Source organism: Phragmites australis, chromosome 6 (genome assembly GCF_958298935.1).
Source record: "Phragmites australis chromosome 6, lpPhrAust1.1, whole genome shotgun sequence".
NCBI classification, from domain to species: Eukaryota; Viridiplantae; Streptophyta; class Magnoliopsida; order Poales; family Poaceae; genus Phragmites; species Phragmites australis.
Window position 1 is genome coordinate 7108753 of NC_084926.1, and position 24563 is coordinate 7133315.

General features: G+C 52.2%; 2 protein-coding genes across 2 annotated transcripts; one reads left to right on the plus strand and one right to left on the minus strand.

Moving 5' to 3' along the window:
• Window positions 1-9135: 9135 nt before the first annotated feature.
• On the plus strand, window positions 9136-22012 carry LOC133922901 (uncharacterized). Its single transcript, XM_062368428.1, has 3 exons — window positions 9136-9858; window positions 20070-20733; window positions 21201-22012. The coding sequence occupies exons 1-3, from the start codon at window positions 9136-9138 to the stop codon at window positions 21584-21586; spliced, it is 1773 nt and encodes a 590-aa protein (XP_062224412.1). The 3' UTR covers window positions 21587-22012.
• Window positions 22009-24125, minus strand: LOC133921408 (RNA exonuclease 4-like). Its single transcript, XM_062366260.1, has 7 exons — window positions 24065-24125; window positions 23572-23723; window positions 23359-23489; window positions 23055-23224; window positions 22721-22930; window positions 22433-22579; window positions 22009-22287 (listed from the first exon to the last, which is right to left on the minus strand). The coding sequence occupies exons 1-7, from the start codon at window positions 24097-24099 to the stop codon at window positions 22059-22061; spliced, it is 1074 nt and encodes a 357-aa protein (XP_062222244.1). The 5' UTR covers window positions 24100-24125; the 3' UTR covers window positions 22009-22058.
• Between the last annotated feature and the right edge of the window lie 438 nt (window positions 24126-24563).

Consider the following 24563-nt stretch of genomic DNA (forward strand, 5'->3'; position numbering starts at 1 on the left):
CCTAGCAGCAGCCGCGGTCCGCACGCACGTCATTCCCCTCTCAGGGGGACCATGGCGCTGGGCCCAGCAGGGCCGCCGCCGCCGTCCCTGGTGCACCGTCTAACCCTCAGCAGGTGGCCGAAACTCCTGCCGCCAGATCCACTTCTGGACAGCGCCGGACGCCGTTGCGGCGTAGGCTCGCCTTCGGCGAGGCCAGTCCTGGGAGTGCGCTGCTTGCGGCGCAAGCTCTCCTCAGGCACCCGCTAGTCCACGCGGCGGGGGAAACTCCGGAAGGCCGCTGGCTCCAGGAGGTGGCTGCCTTAGTCGGCACGTCTCACCGCGAGGTGCAGGCCGAAAGTTCCCGCGCTACCTCACACCGCGGCGCAGCTAAGACCGGCCCATCATCAGGTGGCGGTCGCACTGGCTGGGGGGCCTGCAAGCGGAGCACCGCCCCCTGGCCACTACCGGAGCCCAGGACCTCCGCTTACATCTCAATGAGCGGAGGGCCGTCGAAGACGCGCGCGTCACCCTCGAGCGCCAGCGGGAGACCCGGCATGAGGCTGAAGCCGAGGACCAGGCCTCCTCCTTGACGGCCCATGATCGTCGGGGCTCCCCGGCTCGCCGGCGTTCACCGCCCAAGGGCGCTGCCCACGCCGTAGGGTACGACACATGCTGCCGTGCCTTCACCAGCGAGCTCCACCGGGTCAAATGGCCCACCAAGTTCCGGCCAGAACTGCCGGAGAAGTACGACGGGTCCATCGACCCCGTCGAGTTCCTCCAGATCTACACCACTGCTGTCCAAGCGGCTGGCGGTAGTGAAAAGGTGATGGCCAACTATTTCCATGTCGCCTTGAGGGGCTCTGCCCGCTCTTGGCTTATGAACTTACCCCCAGGATCCATCAGCTCCTTGGATGATCTTTGCCACTAGTTTATGGCTAACTTTCAGGGCACATTCACGCGCTCTGGCCTGGAGTACGACCTCCACGCCGTCAAGCAGCAAGAGGGGGAGACGCTGCGGCGCTTCATACAGCGCTTCAGCTAGGTCCGCAACACCATCCCGCGGATAACGCCCCACGCTATCATTGTCGCATTCCAGCAGGGTGTCCGCGACGAGCGGATGCTCGAGAAGCTGGGCACGCACGAGGTCGAAACTACCACGGAGCTTTTCGCGCTGGCCGACAAGTGCGCCAAGGCGGCGGAGGCTCGGGCATGGCATGTTCCGCGCCCTGAGCATCCCGCCGCCGATCAGCCAGGTCCTTCCCGCTCCGACAGGCGGGAAAAGAAAAAGAGAAGGAGGCGCGAGGTTATCCCCGTCGAGCCAGCCCAGGGCCCCGCCCGTGGGCCGGCCCAGGAACCCGACCGTCGGCTTGCACGCCGGGCGGCCACCGACAGACGGCCTGCGCCCGCGAGGGATCAGGCCCGAGCCCCTCCTAGGGCTCCGGCTCCCGCAAGGGCTCCCGCTCCAGCAAGGGCCCCGGCTCCCGCGAGGCCCGAGCTGGGAAAGTGATGCCAGATCCACCAGACCAGGTGGCATTACCTCACGGAGTGCCGCACGGTCAAAGGCCTCATCGAGTAGCGCCAGAGGGACCGCGAGGAGCCCCGTAGGGGTGGTGACGACGGAGCCGGCCCCGACGACCAAGAGCTTGGCTTCCAGGAGCTCGAGCACACCATCGCCTTCATCGACGGAGGCGCATACACACCCTCCTCTCGCCGCAGTGTCAAGTCCATGCAGCGCGAGGTGTGCTCGGCAACCCCGAGCGAAGAGGACGCAAGGCCCCTAAAGTGGTCGGACACCTCGATCACGTTCAGCTTGGCCGACCACCCTGCCAGTACTGCAGGCGTGGGGCGACTACCCCTGGTAGTGTCCCCCACCATCTGCAATGTGAAGGTCAGCAGAGTGCTGATCGACGGGGGCGCAGGCCTTAACCTTCTCTCCAGGGAGGCTTTCGAGAAGCTGCAGGTGCCCTTCAGGCACCTAAAGCCGTCGCTCCCCTTTTACAGGGTGACACCTGGGCACTCCCTGCCCCTCGGGCAGGTCGAGCTGCCCGTGACATTCGGGAGCCGGGACAACATCCGGACGGAGAACGTCATCTTCGACGTCGTGGAGCTCCCCCTCCCCTACAACGCCATCTTCGGGCGCCCGACGCTTGCACGGTTCATGGTGGCCACGCACTACACGTACCTCTTGGTTAAGATGCCGGGCCCAGCGGGCCCCATCTTCGTGTCCGCCGAGACCAGCAGCGCCGTCTCCTGCGCCGAGCAGTTATACTCGCCCTTCGTCTCAGCTCGGGCCGAGGTCGAAGGTCATCTAGGGGGGCCGGGACCCTCTTCATCCAAACCCCGACTCACTGCCGACGCCTCCGTTCCTACGAAGGAGGTCGTGGTGGGCAAAGACGCCTCCCAGGTTGTCCGAATCGGCGATGACCTGGGCGGCAAATAGAAAAGCGCGCTCGTTGCCTTCCTCCGGGCTAACGTCGACGTGTTTGCATGGAAGCCGTCCGATATGCCCGGGATCCCTAAGGAGGTGATCGAGCACCACCTAGCTGTGCGCCCGGACGCACGCCCGGTGAAGCAGAAAGTCCGGCGATAGGCGCCCGAGCGCCAGGAATTCATCCGGGAGCAAGTCAGTAAGCTCCTTGACGCTGGATTCATCCGAGAAGTCCTCCACTCTGATTGGCTGGCAAACCCAGTCATCGTCCCGAAGGCCAACGGCAAGCTCCGCATGTGCGTGGACTACACCGACCTAAACAAGGCTTGCCCAAAAGATCCTTTTCCTTTACCCCGCATAGATCAGATTGTAGATGCAACCGCAGGATGTGATCTTTTATGTTTTTTAGATGCAAACTCTGGTTATCACCAAATTTGCGTGGCCATAGAGGATGAAGAAAAAACTTCTTTTACCACTCCGGTGGGGACTTACTGCTATGTATCGATGCCTTTTGGTTTACGTAATGCTGGGTCTTCTTTCTAGCGCGCCATCCGCATCACTCTTGACTCGCAGGTTGGTCGCAACGTTGAGGCCTACATCGACGATCTCGTGGTCAAATCCCGAGACCGCGCCACCCTGCTTGAAGATCTTGCTGAGACTTTCAACAGTCTTCGCACTACCCGCTTGAAGCTCAACCCCGAGAAGTGTGTCTTCGGGGTACCTGCGGGCAAGCTCCTCGGTTTCTTGGTCTCTAACCGAGGGATCGAGGCCAACCCAGAGAAGATCTGGGCCATCGAGCAGATGCGACCCCCGGCTCGACTCAAGGAGGTTCAGCGTCTCGCCGGCTGCATGGCGGCCCTCGGGCGCTTCATCTCCAAACTCGGGGAGCGAGGACTCCCCCTCTTCAAGCTTCTGAAGAAGACCGATCGTTTCGACTGGATGCCGGAAGCTGAGCAGGCCTTCCGTGATCTGAAGAAGTATCTCACCTCACCGCCCGTACTAGTGGCCCCCTCCTAGGGCGAGCCACTACTGCTCTACGTATCGGCCACTCCTCAGGTCATGAGCATGGTACTGGTGGTGGAGCGCGATGAGTACTCGGGGCAAGGTGCTACGTCCTAGCTCCCGGCCACCCCCGAGCACTCCCCAGTCCTCTAGGCTCCCCCCGAGCAGGGGGTCGAGCTCGAGCACTTGGCTCCTCCCGACCAAGGAGTCGAGCCCAAGCACCCGGTCAGCGCCGACCACATCGCTGAGCTCGGGGGCTGTGACAGGCCCTCGGGTGAAGCCGCAGTCCGGGCCCGCCGCATGCAGCGACCGGTGTATTTCGTTAGTGAAGTCCTCCGGGATGCCAAGACAAGATACCCCCAAGCCCAGAAGCTGCTCTACGCCGTGCTCGTTGCTTCCCGGAAGCTGCGCCACTACTTCCAGGCGCACAAGGTCTCGGTGGTTACCACGTACCCACTGGGGCCCATCCTCCGGAACCGAGAAGGCACCGGGCGTGTCGTCAAGTGGGCGGTGGAGCTGGCGGGCAGGCGATCAAAAGCCAGGCGCTCTCTAACTTCATGGCAGAGTGCACGCCCGTCCCCGAGGTCGACCAAGAAGAGATTTCCGCATATCCCGGGCGCGATGCGCCCGGGTACTGGATTATGCACTTCGACAGTTCTCTCACGCTGAAAGGCGCGGGGGCTGGAGTGGTTCTCACCTCCCCAACGGGTGAAGAACTCCGGTACGTCGTGCAGCTGCAGTTCCGAGCAACCAACAACATGGCGGAATATGAGGGCCTCATCGCTGGCCTCCGGGCTGCGGTGGACCTCGGGATTCGTCGTCTCCTGGTCAAGGGATTCTCCCAGCTGGTGGTCAACCAGGTATCGAAAGAATACCAGTGCACGGATCCTCAAATGGCGGCGTACGTGGCGGAAGTCAGGAAGCTGGAGAGGCACTTCGACGGCCTGGAGCTACGGTACATCTCTCTCCGCGGCAACGGTCTGGCCGATGACCTCTCTCGCCTGGCCTCTTCCCGTGCGTGCGTCTCTGCCGGAGTCTTTGAAGAAAGACTCACACGGCCTTCCGTCCGGCCTACCGAACAGGACGAAGGGGAAACCTCGAGCCCAGTTCAGGGGGCCCCGGCGGTGCCCTCAGTGGGAAGCCCCGATAGGGTGCCACCGCCCGGCGAGTGCGCTGCGCTTGCTGGCTGTTCTCAAGATGCCTCGTGGATGGACGAGATCCGAAGGTACTTGAAAGAAAAGTTCCTCCCCGGGGATGATACCTCTGCCGAAAGAATTGCTCGGCAGTCCAAACGCTATGCCATAGTAGATGGGGATCTCTACCAGCGCGGTGCAGGTGGCGTCCTCCTGAAATGCATCACCTAGGCAGAAGGCGGCGAGCTCCTTGCTGAGGTCCATGAGGGCGAGTGCGGTGGCCATGCATCGTTCTGCACACTGGTCGGGAAGGCCTTCCGGTAAGGTTTCTACTGGCCTACAGCTCTCCAGGATGCTTCCGAGTTGGTTCGGCGCTGCAGGGCGTGCCAGTTGCACGCAAAGCAGATTCACCAGCCAGCTCAGGCTCTTCAAACCATCCCCCTGTCATGGCCCTTCGCGGTCTGGGGGCTGGACATTCTGGGTCCATTCCCCTGAGCAATCGGGGGCTATGAGTACCTCTACGTCACCATCGATAAGTTTACCAAGTGGCCGGAGGCGGTTCCAGTTGACAAGGTGACCAAGAACACGGCGCTCCAGTTCATCCATGGTATCACCAGTCGCTTCGGCGTCCTGAACCGGATCATCACCGACAATGGCACCCAGTTCACAAGTGCCCTGTTCGGGGACTACTGCGAGGACCTCAGCATCAAGCTCTGCTTCGCCTCTGTCGCTCATCCTCGGAGCAATGGGCAGGTCGAGCGCACCAACGCGGAGATATTGAAGGGGCTCAAAACCCGGACCTACAATGTGCTCTCAAAGCACGGGAAAGGGTGGATCGACGAGCTGCCTGCTGTGCTGTGGGCCAATCGAACCACGTCGAGTCGCGCTACCGGGGAGACTCCTTTCTTCCTTGAGTACGGCGCTGAGGCGGTCCTCCCCTCCGAGCTCACTCTTGGCTCCCCTCGGGTGCATACCTACTCCGAAGGTGAACAGGAACAGCGAAGGCGCGACGACGTCGACTACTTGGAAGAGCGCCGGCGGCGTGCCGCTGTCTGAGCAGCCCGCTACCAGCAAAGCCTGCGGCGCTATCATCAGCGTCACGTCCGGGCCCAGTCTCTCGAGGTGGGGGATCTAGTTCTCCGACGCATCTAATCGCGCGAAGGAAGGAATAAACTTTCCCCTATGTGGGAAGGCCCCTTTACCGTGTTCGGTGTCCCGCGAGAAGGCTCCTTTCGGCTGGCTGCAGAGGACGGGAAGCCGCTCCCCAATGCGTGGAACATCGAGCATCTGCGCAAGTTCTTCCAGTAGATGGCATGTATGCGTGCTCAGGCCAACCAGGCCGGGGGCACCCCCCCCCGCCCAAGTTGACCGGGGGCTACCACTAACCGGGTAAGTCACCCAGTCTTGTAAAAATTGTCAATTGTCAATTGTCAATACAATATATATGTTATCAATGTCCAGTTCTTATTTCAAATTTTATCTTTTCTGGAATCCATATGTTTAATCTGTCTGGTGAGATGCTCGATTGTGCAAGAAAAACTTGCTCTCTCTTTTTCCCCGTTGATAAAAGAATCCCGATTGGTATGCGCGCGGGCAGTTGCCGCTGACTTATGTCTGTCGTTGTAGGCTGTGGTGTTCGGTGTCGTGGAAGTCCCCCGGGCATCACCGAGTCCCTGAGGTTCTCGGTTAATCCTATCGCTCGAGCAAAGAGTAGTCCGGAGCCTAGGCCCCAGGGGCGGGCTGTCGGTGCTCGGTCTGTTCTGCCATATCCGGGCGCCATCGAACCATAGGACCTCTGGGTTATGCTTCTGCCCGTATAGTCTGCCGGTCCAGGTATTCGAGAGGTTTCGGGTCGAAAACGAGAGCAGTCCATAATGAGTACTGCACTAACAAAGCGCACCAAGCAAAGAATCTTTCTATTTTCTCGAATCACAGATCAACAATCAAGAGCAAAAGCAGCTCGACCGCGAGGGCCTCAGTGCCCAGGTCGCTGCTCGGGCCTAGGGGTCCTTGGGTGGTCCTACCGCTCGGGCATAAGTGGTCGGGATCGCCTGGCCCCGGGCTCCCCATCAGGCTCCTCAGTGCTCGGGTGCTCCAACTGAAGGAACCAAGTTCCCGGGCACCCCGAGCTGGGAGCGCATGCCTCTCCTGGATCGGTCGGCCGAAAAGCTGATAGTTGTCCGGTGAGTGGTTAAAGTTATACGAATTTACATTTAGTAATCTACTATTCCTGAGTTATCCTCGGGGCCCTCGTATTCTAATCTGTTCGGCGAGATGGTCTCCTCGCGCACAAAACCCCGCCCATGTGTCCGCTTTTCCCGGAACGACAGAACGGACAGTAGAAAGGTGTGCCGTACAAACGGCGATGTCTGACCAAAGTCCTTCATGGTGGTCGTGGTATTCGGTCCGCTTAAAAGGCCCCGGGCACTACCGAGCCTTTAGGGTTCTCGGGTAATCTCACCGCTCGAGCAAAGAGCGGTCGGGAGCCTAGACCCTGGGGGCGGGCTGTCGGTGCTCGGTCCGGTCCGTCCTAGCCCGGGCACCACCAAACCGTGGGGACTCTTGGTCGCATTTCCGCCCGCACATGTCTCCAGTCTACCTGTTCGAGTGGTCGCAAAATGGGAAAGTATTCACTGGTCGTGGCGTGCTCCGTGCTGGATCGACCTATCTCCCGAGCAAGAAAGTTCGTGCCTTTGTCTCTTGACTTAGCCGCTGCGGACTCGCGAGGGCTCGGGGGCTGAACGCGCAAAGAAGGCCTCACTACTCGGGCGATGAGTGGTCAGGGCGACTTCGTTCTCTGGGAGGGAAAGATCGGGCTTGCTCTGACTAAGTACTCCTCGGGACATCAAGTGAAAAGAACAGAGACTTCATCAAGCATTTGAAAGAACACTGGAGTTGCGACCCCAAAGAAAGGCTTCCATTATATTCAAAAGAAAGGACAGCTATTCTGAGGGATCACTCCCATATTTACATCAAGTCAAAGAAAAAGAAAATTACAAAAGTCTGAGTCGTCGGGCTCAGAAGGTAGCAGGGACTCCTCGCCGCTGCTGCCCGGGTCAGGCAGCGGCGGTGACTCCCGCATGAAACAAGTCGCCACCTTGGCGGCAACGCCCCGGACAACTTCCCGGGCGACCTCCTCCTCGGCCTCTACCACCCCTTCCCGAGCTGGCCACCGGATCCCGGCCACCGGTAGCAGGCTAGGACGTGCTCGGCCACCGCTTGGGCTAGGCCACGCCCTTCCCAGGCAACTAGCTCCTGCACGGCCTGGGGAAGTGCCTTGAGTCGCTGGCTGATCTCCTCGAAGCCGAGGGCGATGTGGCCAATGGTAGCTCGCTCCATCCCCTTCTCGCCCACGTGGACTCGCCCGAGCCCGGCCACCCTCACGGACCTCCGTGTCTACCGAAGGATGTCTCCTATCATCAGCTTCACATTGGTCCGTTCGGCGCTGACGGTCTCGAGCTCGTCCTTCAGGATCTGCAGCCACTCATCCAAGCTCAGTCCCTCGGCCATGCTGGTCAGGACGACGCCGGGCGCCGAGACTTCGGCTTGCTTCTTCACCTGCTAGGAGAGGGCAGAGAGGGCCTGCTCTCGAGCAGTTAGCTCTGACTCCCACATGGCAGCCCGCTCCTCCAGAGCAATTAAGGCCGCCGACGCCTCGGCAGCCTCTGCCTCCCGGCGGGTCAGTAGCTCCTCCCGGGCGTCCAGAGCCATCGCCGTGATGCCGACGTCGGTCTCACGAATCACGATGTCCTCCTCCCGACGCTGGAGCTCGGTAGCGGCTCTGCTCAACCTCGTCCTTTTGGCGGGCTAAGTTCGCCTGCGAGGCCTCCACCGCCCTCTCGTGCGACAGGATTGCGTCCTCCCGATTCCGCACCAATCTCTCCTGGCGAGTACCTCTGCGGCCCGCCGCCGCGATATCTCGCCCAGGCGGGTGGCTTCTTCTTGCTCGGTGATGGCCTCCATGCGTATTTCCTCCAGGGCCTCCTGCTCTGCCTCTATCGTGCGCTGCTCATTCTCGTGGACGGCGCCTGCCGCGGCGACGCGGGCCTCCAAAAGGCGGCTGATCTCCGCCAGCCACTCCCTCTCCTCAACAAGGGCGGCACGGTCCACCACAAGTTGGGTCCTCTCCCCCGCCACGGCTGCCTCTAGCCGTTCGATCACCTCCCGGGCGCTTCCTAGCACGTCCGGGAGGGGTTCTGCAGGCCGACCGGACGACAGCCTGGCGCTGGGTCCCCTGCGAGCCCTCTCTGAGGGGCTCGGGGTCCCCGAATACTGCCACACAGGCACCGCCCTCGACGAGGCCATCCGCCCCGTACTCGATGTGCTCGGGGAGGGCTCAGCCGATGCCGGCTGCTCGGGCGCGGCCTCTACCATTGGCTCGGGGCAGGGTGGCGCCTGCGGCTCTGGTTCGGCCGATGCGCTCTGCGGCTCTGGCTCTACCGGCGCGCTCGGCTCAGGCGTGCTCGGCTCGGGGGTAGGAGCCAGCCTCGGCGCCTCCGGCCGTCCTTGGTCTCCGGCGGCGTCCTTAGGCGGCCTGAAAGAGAAAATAAGGTCAGTCTCCGAACTCACTCCAGGCAAGGCATGGTCGGGGAAATGGGAGAAACTTACGCAGTTTTCGGTCTTCGGTACTGCCATCTCGATTCCGGGATCTTGTACTCCGGGCCCGATGGCTTTGGCCTGGAATCCTCCCTCCTCCTCTTCAGCGGGGGGCTCTTTGGGTCCGCCGCGGGGTCTGTCTCTGGCGGCGGGCCGTCTTGTGCACTCGCCGTACACACGCTCCCGTGCCGGCCTTGGTCTTTGGCCTCTGATGCCCGGGTGCCCATCGCCGCCAGCGGGCCGGCTTGGGCACTCACTGTAGACCCGCTCGAGTGCTGGCCTTGGTCTCCGGGTTCCAGAACCGCAGATGCCGCCTCCGTCGCGGGCCCCGCGCCGGACGATTGGCCGCCCCGGCCTTCCTCCTTCGCGCCGCCCGCAGGCGGCCACTGCCGCGGAGGCGACAGCGACGACGAGGACGTCAGCGTAGGAACGAAAGTCCGGGGGCGCTTCCCTTTGTCCCCCGGCGATGTCGCCGCCCCACTGCCGGCGGCGCCTCGTCCACTCGCCTGGCAGCTGCTGCCTGCGGCCGCCCCACGGCCGGCCTGTGGCCTGCTGCCCGCGGCGCCCGCGCTGCTGGTCTGCGGCCTGCCACCGGCGGCGCCCGCGCCGCTCGCTTGCGGCCTGCTACCCGTGGTGCTCTTGCCGCTCGTCTGCGCCGGGCTGCCCGCGGCCCCCTTGCCGCTCGTCTGCGGCCTGCTGCTGGCGGCGCTCCCACCGGAGGCACTCGGAGCGTGGTCGGTCGCCTCGTCCACCCCGGGAATCTGGATAGTCCCGGGGTTCCCGCGCCCTGGCCGGTCGACCAGCCCCAGGGCGTCGAACTCGGGCATCATCGCTTGCAGCGCCACCCGGCTCGGGTCGGCGCAGAGCGCTAACTCCTTTCAGGGAAGCTCCGCCTGGGTCAGGTCCTCCACACCGGTCACCACCCGGAGCAGGCCCGCCAGCGCCGCATCGTCCAGGTCCCACTCCGCGCCGATCTGGGTCCTGGTGATGTCCTGGGAGCCTGTGTACACCCAACGGGGCCGAACCCGGTCCCACAGAGGCGCCAGGCGGCGGCGCAGGTAATCCGCCACCATCACCGAAGTGAGGCCGGCCTGGCGCAGGAAGTCGATGCGATCCAGGACCAGCTCCATCTGCTTGTCCGTCTGCTGCGGCGGCTCCCAGATTGACTTCTGGGGCTCCGCCGCCATCTCCGGCAATGTTAGGCGGTCGTGGGGACTGACGTCGACGTAGAACCAGTCGCACCGCCCGTCGTCCCATTTGCAACGTAGCACCTGGGGAATGTATTGCTCCGCCAGGCCGTCCCGCAGCCGAAAATTGCAGCAGCCGGCGTTGTCAGCGGTGGAGAAGCCCCTCTTCTTCCCGGTCGGCCACAGCACGAAGAAGTGTCGGAAGAGTGACACCGACGGCGGCAACCCCACGAACATCTCGCAGAGGTGGGCGAAGACCGCTAAGGCGACGACGGAGTTCGGGCTGAGGTGCACCAGCTGGATCCCGAACGTGTCGAGGATCTGGAGGAAGAAGGTCGAGAATGGCAGCACCAGCCCGGCCGCCACGAAGGAGGCGAAGAGAACGATACGCCCCGGCTGGTCCGTCACCGGCGGGAAGCTCGCCGGCCTCACCACCGAGGCCTCCCGTTGGCCTTCGGGCACAATCAACTTCCGCACTTTATCCACCGCCTCCTCGTTCACGAGTCGGGACTCTGGCAGCACGCTATCGGGTGTCTTGTCAAGGCGGCTTCCTCCCGCTCTCGGCATCTTGTCAGGATGGGGGATGAGTTGGAACGGTGGGGGAAGAGTGGTGCTCTGATTGCCTAAGGAAGGGCGAAAACTCAGGAGTGCAAGGAAGAAGAAGGCTTGATCGCAAAGATGGCGTAAAGAGGGGGGGTGGTTCGCTCCCCTCCTCCTTTTATACTCCGGGGAAATTCAAACATCGCCTGCTGCGACGCGCTCAGTGGGACGATTTCCTCAACCAGCGCAACCACTAGGCGAATCTCCCTCGGGCCGCGCGGTTGTCAGCGGTTGCCAGATGCACTTTCCTCGATCTACGCGGTTGCCACGCGCGCCGCCTGCCTCGTTATCACGCGCCGCCCGCCTCGTTATCACACGCCTCGAGAGTCGGTTGGACGCGCGTCCGCTCGGCTCCCCGTTGGGCCGTACCAGAAGCCCGGGCCGGAAAGGCCAGCGCCTAAAAGCGTGCCGCGTGGCGTTGGTGCTGGGTTCGGCCTCGTTGACGACAAAGGGCCCATCCACAGTCTCTGGGCCATCGCCTGCCAATGGGCCCGGGGGCTGCTGTCGGTGAATCAGGAACCAGGGGTCCCCGAATCCCGAGGCCAGGCCAGCAATCCTCCACGTGGCGCCCTCCGGCGGGGTCATCCCTGCAAAGGTAAAAAAGACTAAGTCCCCGGGAGAGGGCGCTCGGGGCCACAATCAGTGGTCGCCGAGTACCCGGATTCCCCGATGATCTACGAAGACTAAGTGACCGGGAAGAAAGTGCTCAGCGAGGTGAACAGTGACCCCCGAGCACCCGAGTCCCCCGACGACCAGGAGACCCGAGTACCGGAAGGGGCGTGCCCTGAGGACCAAAGGAAGGAAGTTCCAGGAGAGAGTGCTCGGGGCTGCGAGCAGCGGCCCCCGAGCACTCGGTTCCCCCAGGTTTCGTACGGTCAAGTCCGGGAGAGAGTGCTCGGGGAGGTGAACAGTGGCCCCCTAGCCATCGGTTCCCCGAGGACCAAGAGAGGGCGTTCTCGGGAGAGAGTGCTCGGGGAGGTGAACAGTGACCCCCGAGCACTCGGTTCCCCAACGACCCAGGAAGCCCCCCGTCAGCGGCCCCCACAGGGGTCCAGCAATGAGGTGTCAGCCGGTGAAAGGTCCGATGCCGCATTTAAGAGCGCGCGTGGCCTGTCACCTTCAACTGCTCCCGCCACGCTCGGTGTCAGTTCCTGCCATATTCTGGCAGAAGGACGTGGGGACATTTAATGCACGGGTCCCATCCCGTGCCATCCGGCGCGCCTCGGGATAGCATCACGAGGCCCGAGGCGTTCCGTCTGCCGCTTTGCTATGGCAGGCGAACAAGACCGGGCGGGCACGCTGGGCCACTCTGCGGCTGCCCGGTGGGCCCTCTCCGCGGCGCCCGTTGCCAGCGCCATCATGATGACTGAAGACCGGGCGCGGGGCGCGTTTTCAACCCCCGTCACTTCGCGCAGAGGCCATGATGACGCCCTTTCCATTTATGGTGCCTTGGAACTTGTGCCCTCCCATTTGGGGCACGCTGCCGCCGGCGGGTATTTAAAGTGGCCGGCAGCGCAGACGAAGATAGGGAGGATTAATTGATAGGCAACGCTCAAACTCTCAGACAGGCGCACACAGAGTCCAACAGAGATCGAAGAACACCTTCGTACGAGCATAGAAACCGAAGAACAAGGAACCCCAGGCTCTAGGATAAACATACATTCTTGTAACTAGCACATTCCTGAGAGACAATCTCAGGGCATTTATAGCATCCGCACAGGAGTAGGGTGTTACGCGCAGTGCGGCCCGAACCTGTCTAAAAATCCCTCAGCGCATTTACTCTTTTCTGCATTAGATCATTCCACCCCACCCGCCATCGCATTTGCATCCATTTATTTCTCCAGCAAACTTATTCAGAATCATCCCTCCGGCCGAATCTCTAAAAAGGGGTCCCTCAGGATCCCTGCGACAGGAGCTAACCCTCCGACAGTCTTTGATTTAGTACACAACACAGAAAGCATACTAGGCTACATGAATTTGATTTGCAGGGGGATACAAAACACAACTAACAGTAGGAGCATTAAAGGACCATCAAACTAGAGGAAGACTACATCCCAATAAAAAAACTTTAGATGAACCATTTATGTACTAGATGTAATGAAGCATAAAAATATGTTTGTACTATTGTGAATTTTTTCAGATGTAAGGAATTGTCCAAACAATATATAAATTAATTGTTAAGTCAATCATTTACTTAATCATAACTTCAACAATTAACCATAATATTATTCTGGTAGTCTCGACACGTGTTTTATACCCAAGATCAGAACACATGTTTTTTCAACATTTAACATCACAATACAACTTAATAAAGAGCAAGTAATTAACATTAAACTATCGTAAATTTTTGTTGTTCCTTCCGTCATTGACCGTTCATTTTCCCCTTGACCATAATTCCCTTATTCTGGCTAGGGTATGTTAGAAGGTTGTTAGGCTTGAAACTGGTTTAAGTTCCTGCTGAATCCACTATTATCGATGTAGGTAGAAAGGGCTGACCCCTCATATAATCTCCAGTGGGGATCAGTCGGAGCACGTAATTACAAGTTCTTAAGCATTTACCAAATTATTACAATTTACAGTAAAAGAGAGCTAGGAGGAGATAAAAACCGACTCAACTACTAACCAATAAAAAAACTACATAGCAGAAACAAAAGCTAAAGATAACAAAAAATAGACGAAGCCATATGCCCTTAGGCTTTACCTCAAAAGCACAACCTTCGAGTAGTTGCCTACTTATGCCCGCCACCACCCTCGGCGGGTGTGAAGGAGCCAAGACCAACTTCTCCTCGACAGTAGCACCTGAAAAAAGCAGTGTGAGTACAAAGGTACTCGCAAGACTTAACCCATAATAGGTACTTAAAAATAGCCCGACTCCAAGAATTATGCATTTGTATGTTAGCAAGAAAGGACTGCATGGTTAAGTAAACTTCATATGCGAAAGCAAATTTGACATAAACATATGTGAGCATCTATACTTGACCAACACGACTATCTAACCCATAAGCCTCAACTGAACATATATGCAAACAGAACCATAAGAATAATATCTATAAAATACTATCTCAACCCACCAACCACATCAATCCACACTCGTAACTCTACGACTACGGCAAATGGATAAAAGCATGCTCATGACCAAGAGCATGACATTTCAAAATATTTTTACACACTGCAGGGGTACTCCTTTCCCTACACGACTTGAGGACCATACGACTTGCATGACCACACAGGTCTATACAACGGGATACTCATGTCAACCTTTTTCAATAAGCCCCGACCATTTGATCATGCATCGATAGGTGCAGGGGTCATCCAAAACTACTCCTGGAGCAAAATGGATACCCTAACCGGCCTCATGCTCGACACCGTCGATCCGCACGCCAAAAATCCAAAGCTACAAAGGTAATCGGCTTATCATTCCCATATGTGACATGTAGTAAGCACGTAAAGTACTAAAGCCAAATGCAAGAACGATCAATGCTTAAACGATGCAAGTGGTCTATGGTGTCCGAGTCACTCTCCCGACCTAACCAAGGGAACTCAACATCCAGTCAGGACAAACACCCCTAACACCGCCCACATCTCATCTCATCCTCATCACTTATCTAACAAACATCATCAACCCATCATTATGGTCATTGTGCAAGTTATTAAAGCCTATGCTCACGAACTATGAAACATTTCACCGCTCAACTTCTACTATGGACCTAAGCACTTGCTAAGCGTCACGAATGATATTTTAAGTTATATAACACCATATTAAACCCAAGCTACAAGGATACAGATCACAATTTTTTAAGACAAGAGAATTAGTGCATCAACATAGGTTCTACCCATCATAAACCCAACATCGACTCAAACTCATGCATAACATACATAAAACGTAATTTATTACATATGACGCATATGATCCAAATTAATAGGAGAAGTATGCTTAGATGATTGCCTTGCTGCTCAGGTGACCGCCTAATGCTACCCGCGCAACACTCATAGAATTAGGGGAGATTGGCGTCGCTTTCAACCGTGGCCGGGTCACGCATCGGTTATTCGCTCACTAGAGAAGAATGTATGCAATGATGAGCATGAATAAAGTGTAACAAATCATGCTACAATATGCATAACAATACGCTAAAAGTGTAAGACATGCGAAAGAATAACAACTGTGCGATCTAAAGTACATCGAAAAACCAACATGAGGTCGGAGACTCCGAGAAAATCTTCGAACTCTCCGGATTTATCCGAACTCTCTGAAAAGTTTTCCAGACTCTCTGAGCTATGGAGCCTCCAGAAAATTCTCCGGACACTCTGGACTTTCAATGGAAAACATGTTAGTTGTTTCATCGATCGATTCAACTCGCATGACGAATCTATGCTACATAGACATATATATGCACTATACAAAGGGTTCTAGACTCCACTTGCATCCTAAACCCTAACGATTTTTCAGTACAATTCAACATCCCTTTTCTGGGAAGTCTGGACTATCCGGACATTTGTCCGGAGTCTTCGGACATTGCGCAGAGAGCAATTTCGAGGGGAAACTTTGGTTGATTCGATTCCAAACCAAAGAGCAAGGTTTTGCAATGGCTCATGGGGTCTAGAACTTACTAACATATCAACTCGATTCCCTACTTCAAATTCACCAAAATCTCGTAAATTGCTCCAAAAACATCAAGAACTCGGGCATTTTGCAACAAAGCTCCAAACCAAGGATTTCGACCAACCAAAACACGTATCCGTGCCATGGGAGCATAGGAGACTCACCCAAGGTACTTTTTCGAGCTTTAGGACCATCCATTGAAGGGGAAAAGGCTCAGGAAGAGGAAGAACTCTGATGCTTCTTGTGCTTCAACAAAGAACACCAAAAGACATCAAAATCGGCTCAAATCCTTTGGGAAAACGAAAATGAATTAGATGGATGGGAAGTTTGTGAGCTAGAGAACGCGTGAGTAACACATGCATACCTCGATTCCTTCTCTTGAGGTGAGATTTTGGGGGAAGAAGGGGGGGGGGGGAGAGAGAGAGAGAGAGAGAGAGAGAGCTGCTCCCTTTGGGGCTACACGGGTGGGAGAGAGATGGAGTAGGTGAGAGTGAGTAGCTGCCCCCTTTGGAGAGATGGGGTGGTTGGTCCGCCTGATGGGGTCCACGTGCTATGGAAAAGAGTCTATTTTAACTGCGAATTCTATTCTTTTCTCTCCGAATTTCTTTCTCTCATCCGATTAACTCAAATCAAAGTGCTCTAGTATGAAAAAATAAATTACCCCAAAATTAATCATGACCCTAATGATGCATAATTAGACTTAATTATATGATTACAGTTTCAAGACGTGACACCAGTACTCATAGATTATGCATGTTATATCAATGATTCAAAGCAATGATAGAATATGGTACTATATCAGATTTTTGCCTTGTCACCTAGCCGAAACACATGCAACATCTAGTAGATAAGGCATTTCCAAAGTCAAGACAACACTACTTATGACCTTAAAATCCTAGCGCAAATTGAACCATAACTAGCAAAAAACATATGGACTGACCTGTAAGTAACAAACCATCCTTGGTTCAGGACGAAACAACATCAGCTTGACAAGGTATAACCAATATATATGTACATGTGCTCGAGTATATGCAAGTCAACAAATCTCTGCATCCAGTTAGTAACTTAAAAATAACATCGAGGAAGCTTGAAACTAATTGTAAGAGAAATGGATAATTACAAGACTTCAACAAAAAGTAAAATCAACAAAGTACAAAATAGATATAGTAACACAAACTAGTACCAACCATCAAGACACCAGAACAACATATTTACAAGCTAATAAGTGCAATATTCGTTACAAAATAGGGTCATTGACCATTGCATCAAAATCTAAACAAGTATATGACTAGTACCAAACCATCAGGATGCCTTAACAACATATTTACAAGCAAATAAGTGTAGTATTTGTTATAAAATAGGGTCTTGGAAATATTTAGTATAAACCTGCAAAACAATATAGATACATTCATTTACAACAAAATTCGTATAGGTGGTGAAAATAGGTAAATTCATGTCGTTAACCAAATATCAATACATCATTATCATATTGCTTCACTAAATCGATGTCACCATATTCAGTATTGGAATCGTGAAAAATCATCTCATTCATGTACTTGATACGAATATTTGAAATGTTTGATTGAGAAAACTAGTGATTAATATTGACTAATGGTTCCTAAAGCTCTAATCATCTCTGAATGAAACTGTGGGAAACTCTATGAAATATCTAGTATAGAAAGCTTGAATACATATAGGTACGAGAGATGGAGAAGAGAACATACTCGATAGAATGCTGAGGGACATTAGCAAAAATAGTTTTATATCTATAAAATCACATGTCCATTTTTATAGTCTCTTCCCAAGTCTTAACAAAATTAGGAATCTAATTAGGATTAAAAAAGAGATAGATACATTCACTAAGATTTCATATTAGCCCACAGATGAATTGAAGATAGTATAAAACAAAGAATAGTTTGAACTCACAATGATGGCTTTGAAATTCCTATGGTAGTCTGAATACTCGCCAAAATCACGCTGACATGAATCTAGAATAACAAATCATCCGCCCTTAAAATGCACTACAACAACGAACCAATGCCCTTAGTGAATATGGAAATACATATGCAATAAAAAAATGCAAAATCAATTATATAAAACATGACAAGTCATAAAGGAACAAGAGATTGAAAGATATAGAGCCAATTTACCTAAAAAAAAGTCAATAGATATAACATATACAAATTTCTAGTACATATGGGACAAAAATCCCTAACTAAGGAAAGAAACAGAAAACTGAAACATAGAAAATTAAAATTTAGCTGATATGTAAAATGTACTAGATTTGAAGAATATAATCTCCTGGCCATTTCTGCACCCTTAAAGCAGTTGATCGTGTTCTCTTTAAGGTATCCCTTCTTTTTCTCATATGACAAATTACTCATCAAATAATTTTAAAGGTACAAACATAGTTGTGAATTAATAAGAATATAAAATTAACCACCAAATGATCTATACAAAAGGATATATGATATAGGTACTTACACCAACTTTTTGTGAACAAGTAATGCTTATATGATTCACGAGATTGCATAGAATTGAATATCTTCTTGCACATGGCATTGACTATAAAATATTGAATATTTTTGCCAGGTTTAAGAGAATTTTCAAGGAAGCTGAAGTTTACTTTGACTCCCTTATAGTCAATTACAATTTTCCTATATCAAAAGAAGCAAACTATAACTATTGATTACAAATATATAAAAACTATATATATGAGTACACACATAAATTGAAAGAAGTAGAACTTATAGTTCATGTTGACTCTGACCTAGTCTTCAAACAATATTGTACATATTAACATCTTTCATTGATACTGTTATCTTTTGACATGTAATAACAAAATGAGAGCACTTAAATTTGCTAGGAACAACGATTCTCTTTCCACTATCATTCATGGCAAGAACTAGTAAACGAAAAAAAAGCAAAAGACACAATCTGCTACCCAAACATCACTACTTGTCCATCCAACATCTGAGAATGAGTAGAGGACTAAAATGAACTGTAGATGATTCCATCGAAGATAACATCAACACAAAACGCATTCATGTTCTAAATAATAGAATAAATACATAATGTCACCACAAAAATCCTGTCATATACATCCCTAAAAAAATAACTCTAACAACAAAAGAGCAAAAACCAGGAAAAGTGAAAAGATTGTCACTAATAGAGGGCAAAATGTGTGCCTCCCTATCAACACTGGCAAAGCCTCCAAGAACACCTCCATTAGCATTCGCTCCCGAAAATCCTACTACATGAGCACCAACAACATGCCATCCTAATCCCGTTGCATTTCCTCCACCACCTCCTCTTCCAGTAATGGTGAACACAGAGAAGCAAAATTGAAGGAGAAGGAACACCAACTATGTGCCTAATGCAAGTGATGACTAACGATACTATTGACACCTCATTAAATAGGGAAAACAACAATAGTTAATCATAACAATAACTCACGATCTACAAACTCAAACCACATATAACCGCAATAAAGTAGCCCTATTACCACTACTAACTGCCCAAATCAGGACGCATAATCCATTATTCACTAATAATACATAAAACATAATGCACATTAAATTGTCTAATCATTCACTAGTAACGCACAAAGCAAATAGAGAGCATAATGGTCAAACTCAAGAAAACCAAAATCCAAAGAAACTAGATCAAATCATGGCAAATTGGATCCAACTGATAAGAAAAAGTACCCTATATGACATATCAACCAATTTGAACCGAATGCATAGACAACAAATCGAACGACAGAGAAAGCATTATGGGGAATAGTCACTGAACAAAGCGCAAACTACAAAGACAATAACCTATTGAGCGCACGAGAGAGGAAGAAGGAGATCGACCAAATACAAAGGACAAGTTCTAGACTCAATGTCAAATATAACCGTTGTGAGGGCTCCGCCGCCTAAAATCGCCATCATCGCCGATGAAATTGCCTCCGCCTCGTTCTCTCGATGAAACTGGAGTTGGGCACGCGGTTTGAAGACAACACGAAGTCGAAATAACACACCTAATATGGGTTCATCCGGATCCAATAACATGAGATGGGCCTGATAATAGACAGAATGAGTTAATCTCGGTTTCGGCAGACGCATGAATCATATGACGATCGAACAAACAACACTCGAGTGACAGAGTCTTCGATTTCAATTGACAGACACATAATTAATACGTCTAAAAATATATTCAATCTTCAATTATTTACTTTCCATACTTTTTCGAATTAATATATCCTCAATCGAATCCACGTGTGTTTACACACATGTGCCCCTACTGGTAGGCCTAAAACAGGCCAAAAGAGCAAGCATCAGTGCGTATGATTTGATTCTTTTCGTGTCCTCGTGAGGCAAGAAAACCATACACATGCGTGGCGCTTGTGCTCATATTCCATCCTTGCTCGCCATGGCGCTTCATCTAAAAGGCGAACTCTATTCCTGCGAATCCTCTTCCAAATTTCCCTAAAACGCATTGGCTTTGCAATGCATGCCAATAGTAATGGCAATATCGATGCATGATCCATCGATTTCATTTCGTATAGCCCCTCACAAATACTTTTTATTACAAAAATCCCCACTGGCCGGATTCGCGTACCGCGGCAGCACCTCCTCCTCCTCAAGATCGCCGCCGCAGCTGCCGCCGGCGCGTTGGCGCTCATTGTCGCGGCACGCCTCCGCCGGGACGACGCCGTGGCCTCCCTCAGACGGGAGATCCACGAGGCCGTCGCCGCGCTCATCGCCGACGAGGAGGACGGCGATGGTGGCGGGGGCGGGGGCGCGGAGGAGGAGGCCTCGCCGCCGCCCCCGTCCGTGCTGATCAAGGGGTTCCGGGGGCACGGGAAGAGCTCGCTGGTGAACACGGCGTGCCGCGCGCTGGCCGGCGAGGACGTCCCGCTGCTGCTACGCGCGGAGGCATCGCCTCCCGGAGGCGGGACCGATGGCCCCAGGCGGCGGCGGAGGGTGAAGGCGGTGGTCTCCGGGGCTGAGGACGGCATGTCGGATGACATGGTGGTGGAGCTGCTGGACGCGCCGCCGCTCCCCGAGGCGGGGAGGCTGACGAGGGAGGACATCGACGCGGCGATCAGCGGTGGGGATCCAGAGTGCGTGGTGCTGGTGCTCCACTGCGACGCGTCCACCAAGGAGCGGAACGCCGCCGTGAAGCGCCTCGCGGAGATCTCTGCCGCCGTCAGGGCGAAAGGTCAGTCGTCATCTAGAAGTGTCGAACTTCTCACGGGGCTTGCTTGTTGTACTATTTATATGGTCCGTCTCCGCATGAGGCCCAATCCATACAGAAACAGCAGCAGCAACAGCCATGGAGATCGGATCCTTAAAAACATGGAGCTTGGTGCCCCTTCGATTATAATCTAAATCATCTTTTTCTCCGTAGAAATCTCGGATGCTATGTCATCAATGCCACAAACATTGACTGAGATGCAAATCTGCACCATGCAGGAAAAAGGCTTGTAAATTTGCCAGTTCAACTTTTGCTGTTTAGGCTGGTTCCAACCTACTGTAACTTTTGCAAGTAACATTGGCCGTTTATTGATTTTATTTCTTTCACAGCTACAAAAAATTCTTGCATATCAAAAATTTGCATCTGATCACCCTTTACTTAACATATGCTCACAAGGTTAGATCTGATTGTTAATTAACATATGTTTACAGGGCTTAATTTGATCATTGTACTGACATTTAAGAAGGCCATGAGATCGATAAGGCAAGCTGAAGAACTTCTACGAGAGGTTTCATTCAGGGCCAGAACAGATTGTGTGTACTTCATCGAGAACTACACCTGGAGCAACAATGGGCCCAATCTGCGCCATCCTCCTGTCATCAAGAACAACTTTGAGATGCATTTCACGGTGCTGACAATCATTCGGCAGTGTATTGTGTTCATCAAGATAAATAGGTGCCAGTCCAAGGACAAGAGGAACGGCAAGCAGGTGAAACCGGCTGAGTCCAACCTTAAGATTCCACCGGCAGAAGCTAAGCAGTGCCGAAAGTTCAATGACTCCAGTGTAAGACTCTTCTTCAACAGTTCGGAAACTTGATTAATTCTTCACTGACTTGCCAGGTACGATCTACTTCATGATTATGTATGTATACTTGTATACTGTATAGTATGGAAATAGTCTGACAGGCTGCACAAAATGTATTTTCATTCGTCTGTTATGCGAAGTTACATATGTATTTTTATCTGGTTTTGGCATATAGTTTATGTGCTGCCGCTTTTCTCATTTTCTGGATTCATAAAGCTAAGGGGGAATCCCTCTTGCCATGTAATACCATCAATGATAATATTACAGCTCTAAATCACCAATATTTAGATGAAAACGTTATATCTACCAATATTTAGATGAAAACGTTACAGATATATAGAATCACTTGTTTATACATTATAATTAACCCTACTATAGTCAAGTCCCAAGCCGAGCTACTTGTACATCTAAAGATTATTGTCATAGGTGGAATGTGAATGAACCAACAATGTTGGCCTTGCCTTATTCGCTTTGACCGATCAATTCAGGAATCCAGGCACCAGCAGTAGTAGTCTGATGCTGAAAGTGCCAGGAGTTTTTCTGGGCTCATCCTCTCCAGCTCCCTCTGCCTCCAGGCTGGGTAGTTGTTCTGCACCTCGCCCGAACCGGAGGCGTAGTCTCTCGAGTAAGCTTGTGATCTCATCCGGATGTATAACCTCATTGCTGCCACAGAGTCCTCGTAAAGATCCTGAATACCGGTTTGGATATCGTACCTAGAATATAGGATTAAAAGACGATCTCCTCAGCATTACACAAATATTAAAGAGTAGATAGATTGTGTAGATCAGTAAATCAGTTAGGAAGTGGCATACCCAAGATATGCTTTTCTGAAGGGGAAACAGTAGGGGAATCCCTTACTGCGTTAGATTTATTAAAAAAATAAAGGGAAGATCACAAAAGAAAGAAAGAAAAGGCATCACATACCCAAGATATGCTTGTGTGAGGTACTTTAGGGAGTTACTCAGCTTGCTAGTTTTCATCAGTGGTGGGTAGTTTGCAGTGTCCCTGCACATGCATAACAATTGATGTCAAGAAGAAGAAAACACTATCGCAACTTTGACTCCTGATTCCTGAACCATAGCCAGTAAGCAATATCTACAGATGTTAGAAAGAAGACCACTGACTTATTTGTCTTATGCTCCTCACCTGATCATGAATGCCGGGTACTCCAACTCTAGGCCCTCAAGATCATGATCCAGGCCATGGCCAACAAGAATTCTTGCCCTTCCAGAACTCCTTGGGCGTAACTTCCACAGCGGCTCCCCGTTGCAGAGGATGCCCTGGATCCTCCTCTGCACAAGCTTCAGTGGCATTGCGTCCATCAAGTACTTCGGCCTTATCCCAGTCACTTCGTATCTGAACACGTAAATCGTAAGCTCCTCCGTTTCATTTCAGAAAACGGTCCATATCTTTTCTTATCTACTTTCAACTTCAAGCAATATGTACAAGACGAAATGGATTCCAAGGTAATGTCAATTACCTGTAATTTGTAACAGGAGCTGTAGGCTTCACATAGGTCTGAAAGATGATGTTCTCATCTTCTCCAATGAGGCACACCCTTGCACAAAGGTCCACAGAGCCGTCACTCCCTCCTCCTACCATTTTACAAGCTAGAGCAACTGCACGACCACTTATGCCACCCCTGGGCATCTGAGACCACGTAAAAGGGAAAAATATTAGATTCTAATTTCAACTAAAATACTAGAAGAGCTATATACATATGCATCCGAGTTCCTATGTGAACTGAATATAAGTATATGAACGGATAAATCATAAACCATTACCGGAGCAGCACGAGAGTATTGGCAGGCAGCACGGTGGTATCTGACGGCAGTGTTGCTGTCGAAGATGTTGAGGCAGATGCTGCAGCCGCGGACGCTGAACACTCGCGCGCACTCGACCTTCGGCAATGGCCCTGAAGATCAAGAACAAGAAGCGTCAGCGAGCAATGGAGCACTCATCCAGCTGTAAGTTGCCGTCTTTCAATTCTTCCTTACCGATGAGATGCTCCCTGAGTGACTCGAACGAGCGGCAGTGCTTCTTGCAGACGCTGCACTTGGGCTCGTGGACGGAGTGGTAGGAGACCTTCATGTGCTCCACCAGGTGTTCCATCCTGTTGTACTGCCTGAAGCATGCTGCGCATTTGTTCCTGATGGGGGCATAGAATGCAAAAGATTTAGTTTGATGTATAGCAGACTCCAGTCTTCCAGATTACAAGACAACACAGGCATGCTTCAGCATGCATATCATACCTTGCAACCTGAATCTAGCATATAGAGTTACAACATGAAAGGAATGGGCATGTTTAAAAATCAAGCTATACGTTTTCCTGCATCGGTTAGTGAGGTTCCTTGCTAATTGGGTAGAACAGAAGAATGTTTAAGGTGTTGCATCTATGAGACAGTGCAGTGTGACACCATATAGAGTGCGTGATCATCGTAGTACGCATATCAATGAAGGCTAGAAGAATGGCATCTCTTATCATCGTACCTCAAGGTCTCCGGGGTCTCTCTCCTGCTGTCCATCACTCCTGAGATTCCTACAGCTAGAATCGATCGATTTTGGTCTCTGAATTCTCGAGGATGGCGAGGATGGACGATGCGGAAGGCTATTTATAGGCAATGCCGAAAGGCAGAACCTTCACGAGGGAATACCCTTCCACACCCATTGCCTGCACTGCAACCACCGGGCTATCAGTGGCGTTGTCATTATGAAGAATAAAGTAGCAGTTATCACAAGCTAAGTATCCTAGTATACTACGTATCTTTTTTCTGAGCATGCTACCTAGTATCTCAACTTGTCACCTTTCTGTCTTCACTTTTCGGACGGCGGTTTGAGAACTAATCCACACAATTGCACTCTTAGATAAGAACATACTCTTTTTAATCGTAAATATAGGTCGTTTTAGTCTTCTCAATTATTCTCTAAATATAAGTTATTTTTAAATTTATATACATTTTTTTCTCTTTTGTTTTCTTTATATTTTTGT